This window comes from Trachemys scripta, chromosome 11, assembly GCF_013100865.1.
Source record: "Trachemys scripta elegans isolate TJP31775 chromosome 11, CAS_Tse_1.0, whole genome shotgun sequence".
Classification (NCBI taxonomy): Eukaryota; Metazoa; Chordata; order Testudines; family Emydidae; genus Trachemys; species Trachemys scripta.
The window spans coordinates 28592294-28612565 of record NC_048308.1 but is presented as its reverse complement, the minus strand read 5'-3'; the positions used below and the strand labels follow the sequence as shown (position 1 = coordinate 28612565).

The 20272-nt window shown below is 39.6% G+C and overlaps 1 protein-coding gene across 2 annotated transcripts in view; it reads right to left on the bottom strand.

Annotated features, from left to right (window-relative positions):
- Positions 1-20272, bottom strand: part of GPD2 (glycerol-3-phosphate dehydrogenase 2) — a 121376-nt gene that overhangs the window by 31532 nt on the left and 69572 nt on the right. For both annotated transcript variants that reach the window (XM_034785650.1, XM_034785651.1), the window contains 2 exons: positions 1719-1883; positions 772-916 (listed from right to left, as the gene is read on the bottom strand). In XM_034785650.1, the coding sequence (XP_034641541.1) occupies positions 772-916; positions 1719-1883 (310 nt within the window). The remainder of the gene's footprint in view (positions 1-771; positions 917-1718; positions 1884-20272) is intronic.

Below are 20272 nucleotides of genomic sequence, written 5' to 3'. Positions count from 1 at the left end.
CACTGACTTCAATGGAATTCGTTCCATTTACATCAGCAGTGAATTTGATCCTAGATATAGCTCAGATCCACAAGGATTCCTTTAAACCTCAGAGTCCCCCACTGGGCTCGTTATGATTCCTTCCCAAGAGGGACTACCTTGCTGTCCCCATTCCCTCCAATCAACTCCTCAATATTTCCCAAATAAAAACTTTGTCATATTGCCACTTTGCCCCCACAAGCAACAGACCAGAAACCCAAAAGGTTCCTACTCTACTAGTGTGCTGGTTAATTTATGGTTTTAAATGCACACTGTATTTGTATAAACTGGCCCCAGTCATGTTAAAACTATACTCTTAGAAGGGCAATTTATTGGCAGTTCTAGCCACTGCAGAGTCTTTAACGCTACACAAACTCAAGAGTGGAATTTTCTATGTGAAAGACGCAAACAAATATCATCAAAACTTTATGTCGTAAGAGGTTTTATATATTACTTGCCCCTAAAATCAGTGAAGTCAGCTCTAGAATTCACTTAAAAAACAACGAACCACCCCCCCAAAACTGCAGTCAATACTTCAGTTTCAGTGGGAATTTGCCCTAGTAAATCTTGATTAAGTAGTACACGATTTGGTTCTTTTTGAGTAGGATAAAACTGTTTTCCTAGTAGGCACAGTGCCAGAATCCTGTGCATTCAAGCAGTACCATAAAAGCTGCAAATGTATCTCTACCACCTTACTCATTATAGACACAAGAAGAGATTGTTACAAATGGGCTATGCTTTGAATATCGTTACCTGTAATAACCAGGCATCACAATATGCACGCCTGCACTTGGCTGACAGATGTTTGATACTTCCTGATCATCCATTTTGCGCACAGAGTCTGTGAAAGGTCCTGTAGCATTGATAACACATTTGGCTTTGACATCAAATTCCTGCCCTGTGAAAGAACACAGCATCAATCACGTACCCCATTTGTTTCCCTGTTCACTGACAATCTGGATTATTAATTTATCTATTCACTTAACCTATTGTAAAGTATATTGTGTCACTCTAGAGGTCCCAAACAGCTGGAATTAACAACAAATATTTCTTTTTTAAAAATTAATGTCAAATACAAAACAAGGAATGATACCCATAAAAGAGCCTTTACAAATATAAATGAGCATGCTGGACTTTTCCCCCCACCTTTATTTCGTTAAGAACTGTATTTAAGAACAGATCATTGAAAAACTGGTGCCATTTGTGTCTCAAACCTTGAATTTGGTAAAAGGTATTATTGCTATGTGGAACACAGCATTTTACAATGTCAGCTTTGCTTGACAGAAGGCTTTGAATGTAAAAGCCTAGTCTACCCTGCCAAAGCATAAGGATTTGGACGGAAACCTGACAGAAGTTAAAGATGATTGACATTAATGACATGACACTGCACTTTGGAAATACCCCATCTTTGCTATTTCCAAATCTAAGATGTCCCCATCCTTTTTTTTTTTTTAACTCTATAAATTCTGTGTTTCTTTAATGAACACATTTTGTTTTATTCTATTAATCAAAAACTGATAAAACTGAATAATTTCCCCAGTAGATTTTATCCAGTGAATGATGGGCTGCAGAACGCGAATATTTCTCTCCCTACACTGAAATGTGGCTTAAGTTAGAGGCCCATAACCAATAAAAGTTATTAGGTAAAGTTAGGCACGACTCTATAAATATCTCCTAGAATTAAATTGCAATCCTCATACCTGTAAGAACATCCCTGCATCGTGCGCCACAGACACGTTCCTTCCCGCTCTTTGTATCTGTCTTCTTCAGCAAGTGCACCACTTCAGTGTAATTGGCTGTGGCAGCACCATACCTGGCAGCAGTGAGGGCAATGGCAAGGTTCATTCGTGCATCGTTGTGTTGTCCTGCAGCAGGGGACAGAATCAAAGGAAGGACATGAGTCACCTCAAGCCACTGACTTGTGGTATGGAAGTGTGTCAGAACCGATCTGTCACATCTGTCCCTGTCACATTGAATATACATGATGGCTGGTCAGGTCTAACAAGAATTATTTAAAGATACATTGTCTCTTCTAGGTCAGAGCATTAACCTGCTATTTTAACAGTAGAAAATGCAACTTTGTTTAGCACATGGGCATTTATAACATCCAAGATTATTGTCCAAGTAATGATTTCTATGTGATACGTGTTATGAAACAAAATTAGCATTCATTCATCTCAAACTTAGGTACAGACAAGTCATTTTTTGAAAGGCATCTTGTAATTCTGATACTGCAGCAATACAGCCTCTTCAGAATGTTTACTCTTGACAGCCCCACCGGTATTAATTAACAATTTCTATTAGCACATGTACTACATGACATTCAAAAAACAAGAAATGATCTTTCAGAGATTCCTGCACTAAGCCATCCGTTTTCTATAAACGGACATTTATTTTAGGTACTTTTCCAGTTCAAAACTAATAATGTTCAGCATAAAAAGCATCAAAAAAAGAAGCAGGCAGACCAAGATTAAATTAATGAATGGCTTTTAACATATATCATTAAAGATTTATTACAGAAAATCCCTTGTTAAAAAGAAGCAAAAAAAAGAGAGTGAGGGGGCACTGAGGGGAAGATGATTAATTACTTTAAAATAGTGGCATCACCTGAGACTTTTTTCTATTTATTATTGCCACTGAAGTTAAAATCCTGGATGTTCGCTAGGAAGAATTACTCTACATTGCAGGGGCAGGCTCTGTGTGCCCGGAATAATTAATTTACAAAGGGCTAGACTTATAGAGGTATGGTTCATTCCCACATGTTGGGATCAGTTCCCTCAAAATAATACTGATAAAGGGATGAATTTGTAATGGATATTGTTGTTGATTTATGTTGCCAGCACACCAAACATTTAGTATAAATGGTTTATGTAAAGTTCGGTCCTTCTGACTCTGTCTGTGCAATTCTGAGCAACCTTGCAAGTCATCTGTTCCAAGCTAAAAGGGCAAAGTTATAAAGATAGGATCAATGGCTTTGAGGCCTCTGCTTCCCCACCCCCAAACTTCTCAGACTAACACAGCTGAAATGATGCAGTGCAATCAACTATTTTTTTTTAAACAAATGTTATGCCAAGTGTGTGAACTCTAAAAGGGTAAAATGACAAAGATTAAAAAAAAAAAAAAAAAAAAAAAAAAAAAAAAACTCAAAGAACTCAAAACCAAAATAATGCCCAAGGAGCCAAATGCTTAAGACCCGCTAAACAACTGAACACATCAGGAGATGTTATGGGCTCTCTATCACTGAAGATACTCAAAGCTAGACAACTATCTATCAGAGATGGGGGAGGAATAATTAAACCATACCACAATGCAGGGGGATAGTGAGATGGTCCACTGGAGACTAATGCAACCTCCACCCTAGTGACATCCATAAGATTGAGGGAATGCTCCATAACTCAGATTGGACTTCTGAGCCGTAAACAGTCTCTGTAGGATTAACTGCCTCCTGCCTTGCAGCAATTGTTTCAACGCAATGCCAGTAAGATAGCAGGAGGAAAGTATTTAAAAGGTGATTGCGTGGCAAAGGCTTTCAACTCTTCTGGAGACATCCCACTTTACTCTGGTGTTTTGTTCTGGAGGCCACAAATCAGTCTTGATTCATTCAGGCCTCTCCAAACAGAAAATATGAAGGGCCTTCTAGACTGCCTGAGACCTAGAAGGTTGTAGATCTTGACTCTGCAGGAGGCACTTATTCAGCAGAAAGGTCAGCTTGTAACAGAAGCCAATAAAAAAAAAAAAAAAAAAACACAGCACAGCAGATAAAAGCTGCAGAGCCTACCAGGGTACAGAGCATGCATGCAAATAGACTATGCCGTGCTTTATACAGTGATATTATCAATCTACAGACTTGCAGGGAAGGCACCAGGCCTGAAGCCAATTCTCCTGACCAGATTTGAGCAGTATAAGAAATGGGCTCAACAGCTCCTCTTTGATGATCAAAGGATGGCTGTTCATTTTTAAAGTCTTGTACAGGTAGCACCACCGCTGGACCCTGATCAGTATGATTTCTAATTATTTGATTAGAGGAAAGCTGAGGAGCTAGTTCTTCAAATTCTCTTTAGTCACATTCTTGGTCTTCCCTGGGAAAGACCCTTCCGCCAGTCACTGATGTACCTTCCCATCAATAATATGGCAATAGAAGCTAGTGCTTGGGATGAACTGCTTTTCCCTGGATGATCCCAGGAGTGGACTTGACAGTAATTGAAAAGCACAATTTAAGGCTGTGACTAGTGTTAAATTTGTTTCATCGGGATTTTTTTTTTAAATCTTGAAAGTCAACTTTTTCCACTGGATTTCAGTCCTTTTTGATTGCCTAAGTACAGTAACCCCACTCAGTGGGAGGAATACTGCAGAAGCAGGTGTAGTTTCTAAAACTGAACAAAACACATTCAAGCAACAAAGCACCTTAATTGTGTACTATATAAACTATACCCAAAGCCTAAACGATGCCAAGCATCTTCTCAGAACCTACAAGTCCCACTGACCTTGATAGGTGGTACAGGTGCAAGAGTTGGGCAGGTACACAGCAAGTCCCAGGATCTGGCCCACTATATACAATAACCTGAAGGCTACACTAAGTCTGAGTTTCTCACCCTTCACTCTCATAAGCAAGGAGTTTGCTAAAATAACTTTCATTCTCAGCTATCTTTTTCTGACGAATACTACTTTGACTGGATAAAGAATGTGTTTACAAGGAATTCAACAGGGCTGGAAATACATTGCTGCTGCACTGAGCTTTGTATTTATATATACACACTGTATCCACAATGTATTGAATATGCTTTACACCAATCTACAATACCTGATTCTTGCTCAGTTGCTAGGCATATATAATAGTTAGGGGAAAAAATTCAAACTGCCTAGTTAATATCTCACCATTAACACAAGACACTTTTTTCAACTGGGTAGGAAATTTACTGTTCAAAAGGAAGTTCTAATAGCAATGGCTTGAACTAGGCAAGGTGCATGTAAGGCTAAACTTCTCTGACCCACATCAGAATTTGTATACTAGGGGCCAGATAAGACACTGGTCTGACTCCACTGAATAACAGGTCTACACCAGGGACAAATTTGCACCAGGAATCCAGCGGGTTAGTACATTAATAGGAGCTCTATGACTTGGTAGTGTCACTTTGGCAGAGGGCTTGAATTTCTTGTATTCTTTTCAATGTCATTTCAATCCTTCCTCCAAATCTAGCTTAGCATTCTGGGTTCAAACAAATTCAAAATCTCACAGCAAAACTTACTCAAAATTGCCAAATTTTGCCGTGTTTCATACTGAAATCATATTACACTGAATTTGGCATGATTTCAAAGCAAAACTTCTTTCTGGATGGTTTGCAGTCAGTGTTTAGCTACTATAGTGAAAAGAGCTATAGCAATGCCTAGACAGACAGGTAGGCAGGCAGGCAATCAATATTCATGAGCCTGTTGAGTGAACCTGGTTTTGAGTTTTGAAAATAAAACCATGTAAGGCAAATTTTATACACAGAAACCTGAACTGTAAGCATCTTATTTCTACAGCTCTACAGATGAACACTGAGCACTATAAAGACAAATACAAGAAGACAGGGCTCCTGCCCCAAAGAGCTTACAGCCATCTCTAGCATATGTCACACCATGCCACATCTGTCCCCATTTTTTTTCTTATAGAAACAGGTGGGATTATTGAATTGAATGCTTTAGGGTGCACAGGGCAGGCAGTGTCCAACAGCTAAATATATTTACTAAAAAAAATAAAGTTTCATATCAGATTTAAAGAGCTATTATCTGCCACATTTTGTAATGTAAAGATTTGTGGACAAATCAGCACATTTAGGACCAAATTTATTGGGAGGAAAAAGCAATTTTCCTTTTTTTAAAATGCGTTGTACTGATTTGCTTTATTAAGCCTTGAGCTTCTGATCTGGGTGAACCTGCTGTATTGTACTGGAGTGAATAATTATTTTTTATTATTAAAAATAAAACATACAATTAAAATACAGGCTTGGTATGTGACCAGCATCAATGATTCAAAGCAGTCTCTCTCTTTTCCTTATCCCTTTCATTAACACAAGCCTTTTGTTCCTGTGATGTTCTTTTTATCTGTTCGAATTTCTCCATTAAGCTATTTACTAGCTGAATAATTTAGCAATCAATGGTGAGCTCTGCTTTTTGGTCCAGATCTTGAAATGTCCAGATTTGAAACATTTGAGTAAACAGGGTTTTCATATACTTAGGGATTTTTTAAATTACATCATCTGTAGCGAACATTTACATTAAGTAATTCTGAGAGCCGTGATCGAGTCCAGTGGAATTTTTATACTCATATGGCTGAACTGTCAAAAAAAATCAGCTTTACTGAATTTATTGAAATTACACTGCAATTATATTAAAACCCCATGCTTCATAGGCACTGCCTTTTCTTGATTTCCAGAAGAAAAAGCTTCATGTGTTTTGTTTTCTGTACAGACCTACTCTGTACAGGGCATAGTAACAGTTCTTGTGCTCACTATAGCATCATTCACTAGGGCAAAGTACATTTTGTGAAATAAAGAGGAGCTGCCAGACAGAAAGGGTTTGTGTTTAGGGTTTTTTCTGTTTAAAGCCAAGGATTGGTAATTATATTATTTCAGAAAGAGCATTATCTGTTTTTACATTTTTATGATCCCCGTTACTGTAAGTCAAATGATGGTGCAATATAAGGACCTGTTTAAGTTGCACAACACTGCTTAGTTGTATGTTTTAACATATAAACTTTATTAATGATATAATTTAATCTTTGCGGATTAGAAATTCTCTTTCCTTATATCTTTGAAAATCAGCTGTTTTGCTTCCATCAATCTTCAGCTAAATACTGACCTCTCCATCTAAGTTTGACAGCTCTTCCAACCTCAAGATAATAGCTTCCATGTTTAATTTGCTCTAGAGATGACATGCAGTGCTTTTTGACACATATACAATTGCCATATCAAGAGGATGCCTGGGAAATACAAGAATAGCTCTGTGACAAATAGCAGGACATTCATAAACACGTGGTTATTCCTAGATTATTTACTTGGGACAGTTTTTGTGCAAAGCCATTGGTTTTGACATGAGTCACCATGTTAAAGAAAGCACAAAGCCTAGAGTTTTAAATACAGTTTGAGTTGTACCGTACAAAGCTAAGGCGAACCGTAACATCAACTTCCTTTGCTTTCAGGGATAACCCACATTAAATCCTGAATATCTTTCAGTTTATCATAACATTTGGGAGACTATTTAAAAATAATAGTATAGACCCATCACCGTAATTTAGTGTGTTCGTTCAAATAAGGAACTGAGTCAGCTGCCTAAGAACTCACAACAGCTAACCTATGGGCAGTGAAGTGGGAATTTATTACTATGGCATTTGCCCTTAATAGATGTCCACCAGCACCGTGCCCTGTAATGGTTATTACTTCATTAGTCCTGTTGCTTCCTATGGCCACTATTTTGGAAGTATTCATTGTTTTGGGTATCAAACGTCAGCAAAAATCTGACCTGCTTCAGAAGAGATTTGAATGACACCCATGTAAGAAGTACTTGCGACAAACAACTGTGGGTCAATCTGGCAAACATTCTAAGTTTTCTTTCCAATCTTCTCTCTATGCTTTCACCCAGAAGGATGATAACAGGAAAAGCCAACATCTTTTAATCAATTTGGTTTCTAATTGCTCTCACCAAAAAGTCCAGCATCCTATTAGGTACAGTTTCAGTGGAGTATATGGCTTGCTTATCACAAAGTATTCGATCAGTGGTATCCCACCTTGTCTCTCTAATACCCTAGGACTCACACGACTACAATTACAACTGCATCTCAATGGTATGGCAATTTAGGTCACATGTTATGGGTTGGTCTTTCAAAACACTCAGCATTGGTCTATCTTTGCTCCAATGAGAGCAATAAAGCTAACACTGATTTTTGAAAATTCCTACCCTAAACACTCATATTGGGGTGCCTGGGAAGTTATTTTGTAGCCGTCAATCAACAAATTATTTTAAAATTAACAATGCCACTTGATCTGTAATGGCCTTTCTGTAGTTTGGACAAATGCAGTTTTCATTCCCTTAGCATGTACTGTTATTATTCTCCACGACTCTGTTGATCTTTGAGTATGTGCCATTCCCAGGAAAAAAAAGTTCTCCCATGAAGTATCCACAACATACATGTAGTTTCATTTTCATCTGCACTAAGCTTCAGCCAGTAGGAATTTCTGTGTAGAAATTTCTGGTTTGAACGCTAGAGGAGTTAAGATTGCCAGGAATAGTGCTCTCAGCACAGAACACACTAGAGCTGTCAAAGTCAGTCATTTGTTCTGATATCTGCTGCTTTTGTTCTGACCTGTTTCAGACCACGGAAAGAAACCCTGTTTAGCTAATAGTGGGATAAGTTTCTTTTTTAAAAGGTTTAACAAAATATTCTATTCTGGGCAAATGTCATACTAGTCCATTACCACAGGCTACTTCAGGAGAGCAGTAAAGTACTCATTTTAATTATACACATTTTTCAAAGAACAAGGCCTGTGAGTAAATAATCCCTCTTTTATAGCCCAATAGGATAATTTAGTTTGGTAAGACAAATTGAAAGTTTCTGAGGGGCAAAAATATGAAAGTGTACCATAGTAAAAAGCTCTCCCAACAAATTAACTGAGCTTGCTCTTTAAAAGCAATGGCCCTTCCATGAATTGAAGAAATACTCTGTCCATATACCATTGGGGTGCGCACAGTAGACAGACAGATGGCGCACACAGAAAAGAAGAGTTCTGCCTCTATATCAGTGTCTCCCCTCCCTTCATGAATGCTCGATAGGGGTCGAGGTCCACAGAGTTTGGAATGTAGGATGAGCTAGAGCAACGTTTCTCAAATGCGGCCACGACAGCCTCCAGAGCAGTGATGGGAGGGGCAAAGCATCAGCCCATCCCCTTCCCTCCTTGTTGCTCCTGGATGCGCCACACAGCACCGCCTCTGAAGAGATGTGGGGTACAACGCTGCAGGAGCAAGTTGAGTTTTTGACCCATCTTGGGGGAAAGGGATTTGGACAGCAGGCTCAAGCAGCGGGACTTCAGGAGCCTGGCCATGCGGCCCCAGGCTCCAACCATGGGGCAGTGAGTACTAACCCCGCCTCCCACAGCTCCAGCCATGCGACCCTGGCCTCCAGCTGTGGGACTTCAGCCTCTGGCCCCTGGTTCCAGCTGCATGGCAGCAGGCGCTAGCCCCCGGCTCCAGACCCGAGCTCAGGCTGCGCAGTGGCAAGCGCTGGCCCGTTACCGATGACTCCCAGTCCCAGCTGCACGGCAGCGAGCTCCAACCATGGGATAGCAGGTGCTGACCCCCGTCTCTGGAGCTTAAGTCAGCCTCTGTCCCCCACTTCCAGCCATAGGTGGTGGGCGCTGGCCCCAGGCTCCAGCCACGCAGCCCCAGTGCCTAGCACTGATCCTCTGCCCCAGTTGCACAGCAGCAGGTGCCAACCCACAGCTCTGTTCCCAGGCTCACAGTGGCGGGAGCTGGACTCAGGTGCTGACCTCTGGCCCTGGCCATGAAGCAGCGAGTGCTGACTCCAGTCACGGCGCCGGGCATGGATTCCTGGCTCTAGCCACACAGCCCCAGGCTCTGGCCATGCAACAGTGGGACTCATCACCAATCCCCATTGCCCCTGGCCCCCTCTGCCTCCCATGGCCCTGTATGTGTGTATGTATACACACACACAGACCCTGCTGCCTTCCTGACCTTGCATCCATCCCCCTCATTGCCTCTGGCCCCTGCTGCCTCCCCCAGCCCCACATCCAACCCACCATTGCCTCTGGCCTCTGCTGCCTCCCCCTTCAGCTCCTCCATGCAGGGCTTAATTGGTCTTGGGGCTTGCTGAGAAAAGTGGTATTAACAAACACGCAAGTATCACTTTTCGCAGCAGACTTACTTGCTATCTGTGAAAAGTGATACTTGTATGTTTGTTAATATCACTTTTCATAGCCTCCCAGGTAGCTACTAAGTGCGCTGTGATATTAACAAATATACCTCCCGAAGGGGGAGGCAGCATTATTTTTTTATTACTGAGTCTGCAAAAAAACCTTACAAATATAAATTACAATGACTTGGATGTGTATCTGTGCATATTTAATTGTTTTTCCTAATGGTAATTAAGTATTTTAGGAAAAAAGTGTCGGTGAGAGTTGGTAGCTGCACTCTGAGGTCACCAAAAATTTTGTTGGGAGAATCCCTGAGCTAGAGTCTGCATGGGAAAGCAGCCCCTCCTCATACATTCCTCCCCCCAGAGCTGGAGAATATCCATAGCTAATTTAATGCTACTTCAAGCAACACTCACTATGGGTCTGTGCCTTTGACCCCAAGATGTTATAGAGCTACGAAATAACTACATAGGTGGGGCAGAAAGCAGCATGCATAGGCCAACCCTTCAGAGGGCCAGGGATTCCCTTTCCTATGGCCCAAAGGAGCTATGGAATTGGGTTCAATGTCTCATCCTTCCTATCCGCTCTCGCATTATGGGAAACTCAGTACGGTCAACCTCCCACCAATCCCAATATCTGAGCAATTCTGCAGAAGGTTACCATTCGGGCCCAATATAATCTTAAACTTTCGCCAAAAAAAGTTGTTGACTCCTCCTCACCCCAGTCCCCGCCCCCGAGACAGGAAAATACTTCACTCCATCACCACACTGTGGGTATGTCTACACTTGGAACTGCAGACATGATTCCCAGATCACCCAGACATGCTCTCATCAAGCTATGGTGCTAAAATAGTGTAGCTAGGCTAGCATGGGCAGCAGAGAGCAGCGGCATGGGCTAGCGGTGCTGAGTACAAACTCACCTGAACCTCACGAGTACATACTGCCACTAGCACAAGTACATGTCCTTGAGCTTGAAATCATGCCCCTAGCTCCAAGAGCAGACTTAGCACCATTCACCCACCAAAAGCTGCTTGTGCAATCATGCAGATGAAGTCTTTTGCCAACATACTCACTAGCTGGCTTTTGCCATCAGGATTGGTTCTAGCTGCAAGAGGCAGTTATTCGAGCAAAGAGGCAACTAAACTCAGGGTGGAGCTGAAGAAACTGAGTGGGGAGTACCAAAAATGGAAATCATAAAAGGGTAATTTTTAGGTCTTCTTGTTGATTCTTTACCATTAGACCAAGGAAAACTATAGTCCATTACAAGCCATTTACCTGAGAGCTATCACACTTGGAATCCTGCGTCACTCTGAGCCTAGGAAGGACCATATCTTGACAATGCTCTCCCTCTCTCTCTCTGCATGATTTTTATAAAAGTTGGTGGCACAGCTGCATATGCAAAATGCATGTGTAACTGTGTATCTAATTTACATGAACACTTAACAGAATTGCATACAAACTCTGGAGAATTGAGCACACAAATGACATATGGTTGGTCACCAGCATGCACAGTTACATGATTTCCATATGCAATTGTGGTCATGGTCATCCATCTTTAAACAAAAAAGATTGGGTCAACCTGTGGAATTCCTTTGCCCATAACGTCACTGTGACTGCATTTACAACTTTATTCCCTATGGCTACTTCACCCCCTCCTAGCCTCTTGCCAGACTCCTCATTCCAGGGCAAGATCCCAGGATTTACTCTCCCCCTGGCCTTCCTCCGTGTTCCTGACTCTTTCCCTCCTCTTAAGGACTGCAGACTCCTTCCCCTGAAGCTTTTTTGCTCTCAGTTTCCTGGCTTTATAGTGCTGTCCCAGCCTCTCTCCAGCTGGGCTTCGCCCTCAGTTAATCCCGGCCCTCCATCTAGCAGGTGATGCCAAGTGACTTAATTGCATTAACCCTATCACGGCTGGTGGGGGACGCCCACCCCATCACAGAGGGATATAATATACATCTTTTGCAATAGAAGAAAGAATTCTTTAGACCTCAAAGAATTCAGGTAAAGAGATAAACAGTTTTTAATCACTATCCCGTAGAAAGTGTTAGGAAAGGGATGAATCCTCGGTTTTGAACTTGGTCTGTTCGCGGATCCAGCTATTCTGACAAATTCGTCTTTGTATGTAACAGATTCTGAAGTTTGATAAAAATCTCAAGTTATTAAAAATGATTGTGGCTAGATGGTGGCTGCAAATTTAAATATGGCCCTGCTTCTTCTCTTTAGCTCAACCCTAGACCCCGAGAACTTGATTTCTTCCTCTCGCTCCTCAGCAACCTCCACAGACATTTCAATGCCATTACTCATGGTGCCTATCAGTGTCCGAATTTTGGTTTTGCTATCTGGTAGCTAGGGAACTACTATCCACTCAAACACATACTAGATGCATCACCACCCCTATTTAATATTGCTCTGGAGAGAGCATAGCAAAAGCCACCTGGGATAATTTAAGATTTTAAATCTGCACTGTACGCTACGAGGAAAACTTAAGGAATTTAAGAAGGCCAAGTTTATTCTCATATAAGGAAAGATTAAGCGAATTAAGGAGGCTGAAACTAAGTAAATGGCTCACATGGTTAAACATGTCATAGTAAAAAATTAGGAAACAACGCAGTTAGTCAGTGATTTTTTATGCAAAGTAATAAACACATGGAATAAATAGGAAAGTAGGAAGGACCACAAAGTTTTGGATTTTTTTTTTTTTTAAAACACAAATCCTAAAAATATTTTTGTATCTCTAACCAGTTTTATTGTCAAGTAAAGATACTGAAGCTAAAGCAGTTGTACTATAAATAAGTTGCAACAGCCAGGCAAAAGGGAGCTAAAGCATATTATGGTAGCGTTAATTCAGAATTTCTATCTATTTAGGTACTTACAGATCTCCCAGCACGAATATCTAAAAGCTTCACAAACCGCAAGGAATTTATCCGCACAATGAAGGAAGGGGGTTGAGAGGAAGGAATTAGTATTATTTTTCATTGTTGGTTTATAATTCTGTTGTTTCCCACTTCTTTTGTATCAGCCTTCAGCTTGTCACAACAACCTTACTACAATGTCAGTGTAAGTAAAAGCACAGTGTTAAAATGAAACTAAACATTGTCAGTGCCAGTTTATGGAAACCATGCTAAAATGTCACAATGAAAAAATGTCACTGTAGATCTGTTGTGGTTATGCTACAGTGTCAGAAAGAAATGTGATGTCAATGCAAGTTGTTATGTATCAATGCAGTGTAGAGGTTGACTGACTGATATAGACAGTACCCGACTTTACATCTCAAGTTTGAGGCAAACTGTGCATGGTCAGTAGCTATTTTTCAAATCCTGTCTAAGTCAACTGGAGACCAGTCAACAGTTTATGAACTATTGCCCACTTCATAGGCTATAAAAGGAAATGGATTTCCTGTTATGTGCCCTTGTCTAAACTAACTGGAGCTAGAGTTACGATGCAACAGTATAAAAAGAGACAGATACTATGTCAGAAATAAACAGCAGATGTAAAGTCACTCTTCATGAGACAGGAGTGACCACATCACTCACTAGTGACCTGTGGCTGGTCCACACTAACCCCCCACTTCGAACAAAGATATGCAACTTCAGCTACGTGAATAATGTAGCTGAAGTCGAAGTATCTTAGTTCGAACTTACCGCGGGTCCACACGCGGCAGGCAGGCTCCCCCGTCGACGCCGCGTACTCCTCTCGCGGAGCAGGAGTACCGGCGTCAACGGCGAGCATTTCCGGGATCGATCCCAGAAGATCGATTGCTTACCGCCGGATCCAGAGGTAAGTATAAATGTAAACATATAGTAGTCACTAAGTAAATAATAGGGGTACCCCTATCACTAGTATAGAAAAGTAAAAATCCCTCAGTGGAGCTGTTGCACATTTGTTTGCTGTCTGTACAGAGCACCAATTGTCAGGCCAGCTAGTTGCTTATTTATACATTTAAATACAAACTGCAAAGCGCTGAGTGCCCTCAACTCTCAATGGCAGTCAGTGAAGTCAATGAGGATTGAAAATGCCCAATACTCACAGGTTCTGCCTGTCACTGACATAAAAATAATCACCAGAGTAGGATCAAACATTCGCTGTTTAAGTCTACAGTATCCACATCACTTGATAAAGAAAGAACATCTTAGCAAATAAAGTAGGGCCGTCCAACAATTTTTAAAATTGCAATTAATTGCAAGATTAAAAAATAGTCATGATTAATCGCAGTTTTAATCACACTGTAAAACAATAGAAGAATACCAATTTAAATTCAGCATGTCCTCTGGAATGGTGGTTGAAGCATGAAGGGGCAGACAAATGTTTAGCATCTCTGGCACGTAAAAACCTTACAATGCCAACTACAACAGTGCCATGAACACCTGTTCTCAATTTCAGGTGACACTAGGTAAGAAGCATGCAGCATTATCTCCCATATATGTAAACAAACTTGTTTGTCTTAGCAATTGGCTGAACAAGAAGTAGGACTGAGTGGACTTGTAGGCTCTAAAAATTTACACTGCACTCAAAAAACAGTTATATAAAAAAATAATTCTACATTTGTAAGTTGCACTTTCATAATAAAGAGATTGCACTTCAGTACTTGTATGAGGAACTGAAAAATACTATTTTTGTTTATTTTACAGTGCAAATGTTTGTAATAAAAATATTATAAAATGAGTACTGTACACTGTATTCTGTGTTGTAACTGAAATCAATATATTTGAAAATGTATAAAATTTTTGGAAAAAATTTAAATAGGTATTCTATTATTAACAGTGCAATTAAAACTGCACTTAATCGTGACTATATTTTTAATCTAGTTAATTTGTTTTGCATTAATCGCTTGAGTTAACTGCAGTTAATTGACAAACCTAAAATAAACGTATCTTGATGAATGCCCTAGAAGCTTGTCAAAAATAGAATTCTAGGTGCATGGGTCTTCAACTGGAAAAGTCCTGTTCACCCCTGCCAACCGAGACAGGGAACTCAGCCAGTTTTAACTGCTGTGACTGGGATTTTGTATACCACATTCCTGTCCTTCCGAGGAACCCTTGATTCTCAATCCACTCGCTTCTACCATCACTGCTGGTGCTAAATTCACTCTTTGGATGTGAGCCTGCCACACCCCCATTTATTAGCATGATATGTGTATCGGGGGGGGGAGGGTTACAGAGGGGCAGAGGAAAGGGCACAAAGAATGTTGGTCAGAAAATGTATTAACAGACACTGAACTCTACTTTTATTTGAAATTAGAGTAAACGTTAACTGTCTTGATTCTGTATGGTACCATGTGCCATTAAATCCACTGGAGTCCGAGTCAAGACTGCTCAGCACCTTAAAGGAGTAGGCCCAAAGAGACAGCCACTTGATACAAGAAAAGCCAATGAATACTTAACACTAGTTCCATGTATGTATGGGAATGTGCCATTATCCATTTTAATTGATGCAAATGGCATGTTCTAGGCCCCGATCCTGCAAGTTGCAGTGTATAGACAGACTCCTGCACCTCAGTTTGCATTACTATCAACCTAGAAGGCAGCTGGCAGTGTAATCAAGTAGGTAACTGGCCTTCATTTTATTCATTTTTATTAAAAAGTAAATACCCAAACAGCTTTAAAATTTCAGAGACAAAAACACAGTATGGTGGGAAAAGGCATAATGGATTTTCCCCAGCCATATATGTTATCATATCTACAGTATGGAACAATGTACATATTAACTAATGGCCTACCATTAAGTTCACATAAAATATACACATATAAATTACAACAAAATTACATGCTTCACTGGAGTCTTTCCTCTAAAAGCCATGACACGCTGGGGAATACTAAGATGTTTGTGGCGTAATGTGCAAATAATGTCATTTCGCTTGAGAATAATCTTATATCTTTTAGGTAACATGAGATGTGAAAAATTAATCCCCATTCACTTCTTGTTAAGAGAGACAAAAATCATCCCTTGGTTATAGGAATGTTTTTAAAAAAATAAAAGCATAGAATTCGCTAGAATATTCATCATTTCCAATCTTAAAATCACAGCATACAAATAGATGAATCCAGCAAGTCAGAGAGCAAAGCCAATTTAATCTGTGGCTCCCCTGAGGTAAATGTAGTTCACAGTCCTGCCCCCACCCCAACCTCAGCCATAATCCCTGGTTCCTGGAGGTAAAAAAGCACTGAAGTGAGGAAAATTCTGCAGCAGGATATAATGATCCAAAATGACAGGGACAATAATGACAATGAATTTCATGTCTCCCAGTCATGAGCTGGGGATGCTTGACTGGGCTGACTTATACAATTAAATTGTTACAGGTACAGCAGGAGATGCAGTTATCAGCTGCATGCTTTTGGGAACGATGCCTGCAGCAAAAGAAGTGCTATGGAATGCACAGTCTCTTTTGTTGTGAACAAACTATTACTCCTGTAGGTATGCTTATATAGTTGTACCCTTTGACAGAGGAAAAACTGGGTTAAAGACACAAGTCATTTTAGGGTATTGATTTTTATCCATTTTGAAAGTAAAAACTGTTTGATGGATAAAATACCATCTGATTCAAAGGGCTTTGTGCTAAAACTACTACAAGTAAACAGAACCTACAGATTTCATTAATTTAAGAAATAAGAAGGATCGTTCATAATACCAAGACTTATGATTCCTCTGTCTCTCCCACTACTACTTACACCAAATCAGAGTATTAAGAACTCTTAAATAAAAGAGAAAATTGAGATTGAAACTACAGAAACAGCCAAGTCAATGCTTATATTTCATTTCCTATATATTCCACAAGAGGCATCCAATCATGCCTTTACAATCCTCCTCACAGCAAATAACTGGTTTTCTTTCTGAGGTCTCTCATATAATACCCGTAAGATTTTCTTTTAAATAAAATCACTCAAAACATGTTCTGCATGTCCTAGCTGCTTTCAAATACCCATAATGGTTTGCTAGCAGTTCCTGTGGGGCTGAGCATTAGAAGCTACTTTCACAGTCTTCCATTTTCAAGTTAAAACTCAACTAACATGAAGATGTGTAGCAATAGACTTCATCTACATAAAACCTTTCTAGTGACAAATTGTCACACCATTTTAATTTTCAAGGGAGAGAAAAATTTAGAATAAGGATTTAAATTCTTACAACCGTCCATGCCTAAATTTGGGCAATGCCCCTATTACATATGCTAATATTCTCAAAATATTAATTTGAGAAATATGAACTATAAGGCTGTAACACTTCCTAATTCAGCACATACTCTAATACAAGGAAAAAGAGCTATAGGAGATTAAAAAGAAAAAGCATTTATTCAGTTTTTGAGAGCTTAATGAATGCTCTACTCCTTTGCATTGATTGTTTTTTTAATTAAATGGGAAGAATTTCTCATGAGGTTTACAGTAAACAAGGAATGCTCAGTCCTCACCTGAAGAGCCGCCTTTCCACCTTTCTTTGAACAACCTTCTTGTTCCAAAGATTTAGAATTTTAGTTAACATACTTCGGAAAAAAAAAATATGCATCAAAATTCTGGAGAATGCAAAATTATGAAATGAAGAGCCTTTCCTGGGATCTAACTGAACTGGAGATTTTGCAAAGCAAAGTGAAAATGTGAATTTCATTAGACAATCATACATTTTTTCATGTGGCAAAAAAAAAAAAATCAAGAAAATACTGTATGAGGTGATGCAAAAGATTCTACAGTTCTACTTTCTGTCTTTAAGGTATATAAATATATTCCAATAAGAAATGGTAATTAACACAGCTATTCCATTGTAAATTCATGACTTACTAAAGAACCTAGAAATAAGTTTCCTTATACACTTAAAAGTTCATCTTTGAAGGGAGAATATGTACATACTCAAGAAACTCTATAGCACCCAGAGAGATGAAAAAATGCATCTTAAAAGAGAACTCTGCCACTTCGAATTAGCCAGCATTTTCTGTGCATGTTTAAAATTGTAGTATTCTTGACTGTTAAATCTCTGCTTTAAAATGTTTCCTATTTTTCTAGCCCACAACATAATGTACATATAATTCAAATGAAGATTAATTCTTCCATTAAAAATGCTTTAAAATAATTCTCTCTATGATCTTGAGCTCTCAGCTTTTGCATCTCCATAGTGCCTCTTTTCCAATTTTCCTTGAGCTACATAAATGAAACTGACAGATCACTGCTCAGATAGCAGCCACATTCTTCCCCCAAAATGTTGCCTTTTTGCTATTCAGGAGTATCCGAATACCAACAAATGCTAAATGAAGTCTGACATGTACCCCTAAGAAACAAACTTGTAAGTTGTGGCTTCAAAGGAAACCTTGAATAAATAGGACACATTGTGTACACCCAGGCTAACATCCAACATATGCTATAGTTTCCTGATGCTGAGACAGAGCAAGAATAGCCCCTGGTAAAGTCTGTGATTTGCTATTGCTGGTACTTCCAACATTTATAATGTACCATCCATTTTTGCCTGTATAAACAATTTTAAAATGTAATTAAGAGGGCTGAAGCAACAACATTTCAGAAAGCTATAGATATATTCATGATTGTTTGATAAGTTACTCATTAGATCAGCAATTAAAAAAAAAAAAAAAGGAATAGCACTGCTGATCCCCTTCTGATAAAAGCCAAATACCAATGCAAAAAAAGTAAATAACTGTGTAAATGGTTTTATCAAGTCAGGGTACATCTACACTACCGGGGGGAGTCGATTTAAGATACGCAAATTCAGCTACGTGAATAGCGTAGCTGAATTCGACGTATTGCAGCCGACTTACCCCGTTGTGAGGACGGCGGCAAAATCGACTTCTGGGGCTTTTTGTCGGCGGCGCTTACTACCACCTCCGCTGGTGGAGTTAGAGCGCCGATTCGGGGATCGATTGTCGCGTCCCATTGGGACGCGATAAATCAATCCCCGAGAGGTTGATTTCTACCCGCCGATTCAGGCGGGTAGTATAGACCTAGCCTCAGAAAATAATCTACGCAGTGGGTATATTAAAAGTGTTCTTTTGTGGGATTTGGGTCAACACTCCAACTCTAGGGGGAGACCTCTGCTATTAAGCACTACTCACTGCAGCCAGTAGGTGCAACTAAGGGTATAGATGCAAAAAAATCTGACAGAGGGGAAGAGAAAAATGCAAGAAACATTATGAAACTGAATTTAATTATTAACATAAAACTACTTACGACACTCCTTTCTATAAAAACTCTCCACCCCAAAACCTATTTTGAGCTTAAGTGTTAATGCCATTATCTAATGCTAAGTTCCTTAAAGGTGAGCTGCAAAGGGTTCATGCCATCATTTCGCTTCTTTAAGATGTATAAAGAACTGAAAGGTTGTGTGTGTTGCTTGTTTGCCTCCCCCTCCCCCCAAGACTCAGGGCTTGTCTAGGTTAGGATGCAAGAAGTATTTTCAAAAATGCATTAGCTAACACGTTTTAAAACTAGTATCGACAGAGTACAAGTTAGCTGGTCAAGATGAACTGTAGGGCAGAGCCTAGGGCTCACCTCAGTCAGCTAACAAGTGTTAAAATATAACTTGCCCTATCTACACTTGGAGTGAAATCCTGGCCCCACTGAAAACTAGGAGAGCTTTCCCACAACATCAGTAGGGCCAGGATTGCACCTTACATTTTTAAAGCATAAGTTAATGTGTTTGTTAACACTTAAAAGAAAACATTTTCTTGAAATCCAGACATACCCTCTGAGAGTTCAAGTGTGTAATATGAGCTTTCAGAATTCTTAACTGAAGGGATGAGATAAAGAATCTTTAAAAGCCAGCTTTTTTCCTTCCAACTGTTCATAGGCAATGGAATTAAAAATGGAAACAGCTTTAAATGGTCTGAATAGAAAGAGTGTCATTGTCAATCAGGTTTCACTTGCTCAGTACATATGCAAGATCTCTAGGTATACTAGATTTCCAGTTGTCCAGGGAAATCAGGATAGGCCAGACCTGAATTTCTAACATAAAAAACATGCAGAAAAAAGTTGAAAACATTTCTGGCCCTTTAACGCAACTTAAAGAAGCAAGAAAGGGTACAAATCAAATGTTGCTCTTTGAATGGGAAGGCATCAGGCCTATCAGTAAAGTATCACGCAGTAACTGATTTTTGTGCTGTATCTTGACAAGAAAAAAATAAGAATTTTCCACCAAAAACTGTATTAACTCTTTCTGTTCTTTACTTTGGCATCAAATAGCAATGAATCTAAAGTAGCATTTGTGCAAGAAAACCTTAAATTAGCCTTTGTGAGTGTCTTGTAAATGCATCTCTATCGCAATAGGTAAGGATTATTTAAAATTGTTCTGGTTATCATTTTGCCATAAAATACCAAACTGCTTAGTCATAACTAAGCTTTAAATAGATTACAAATAGGTTTC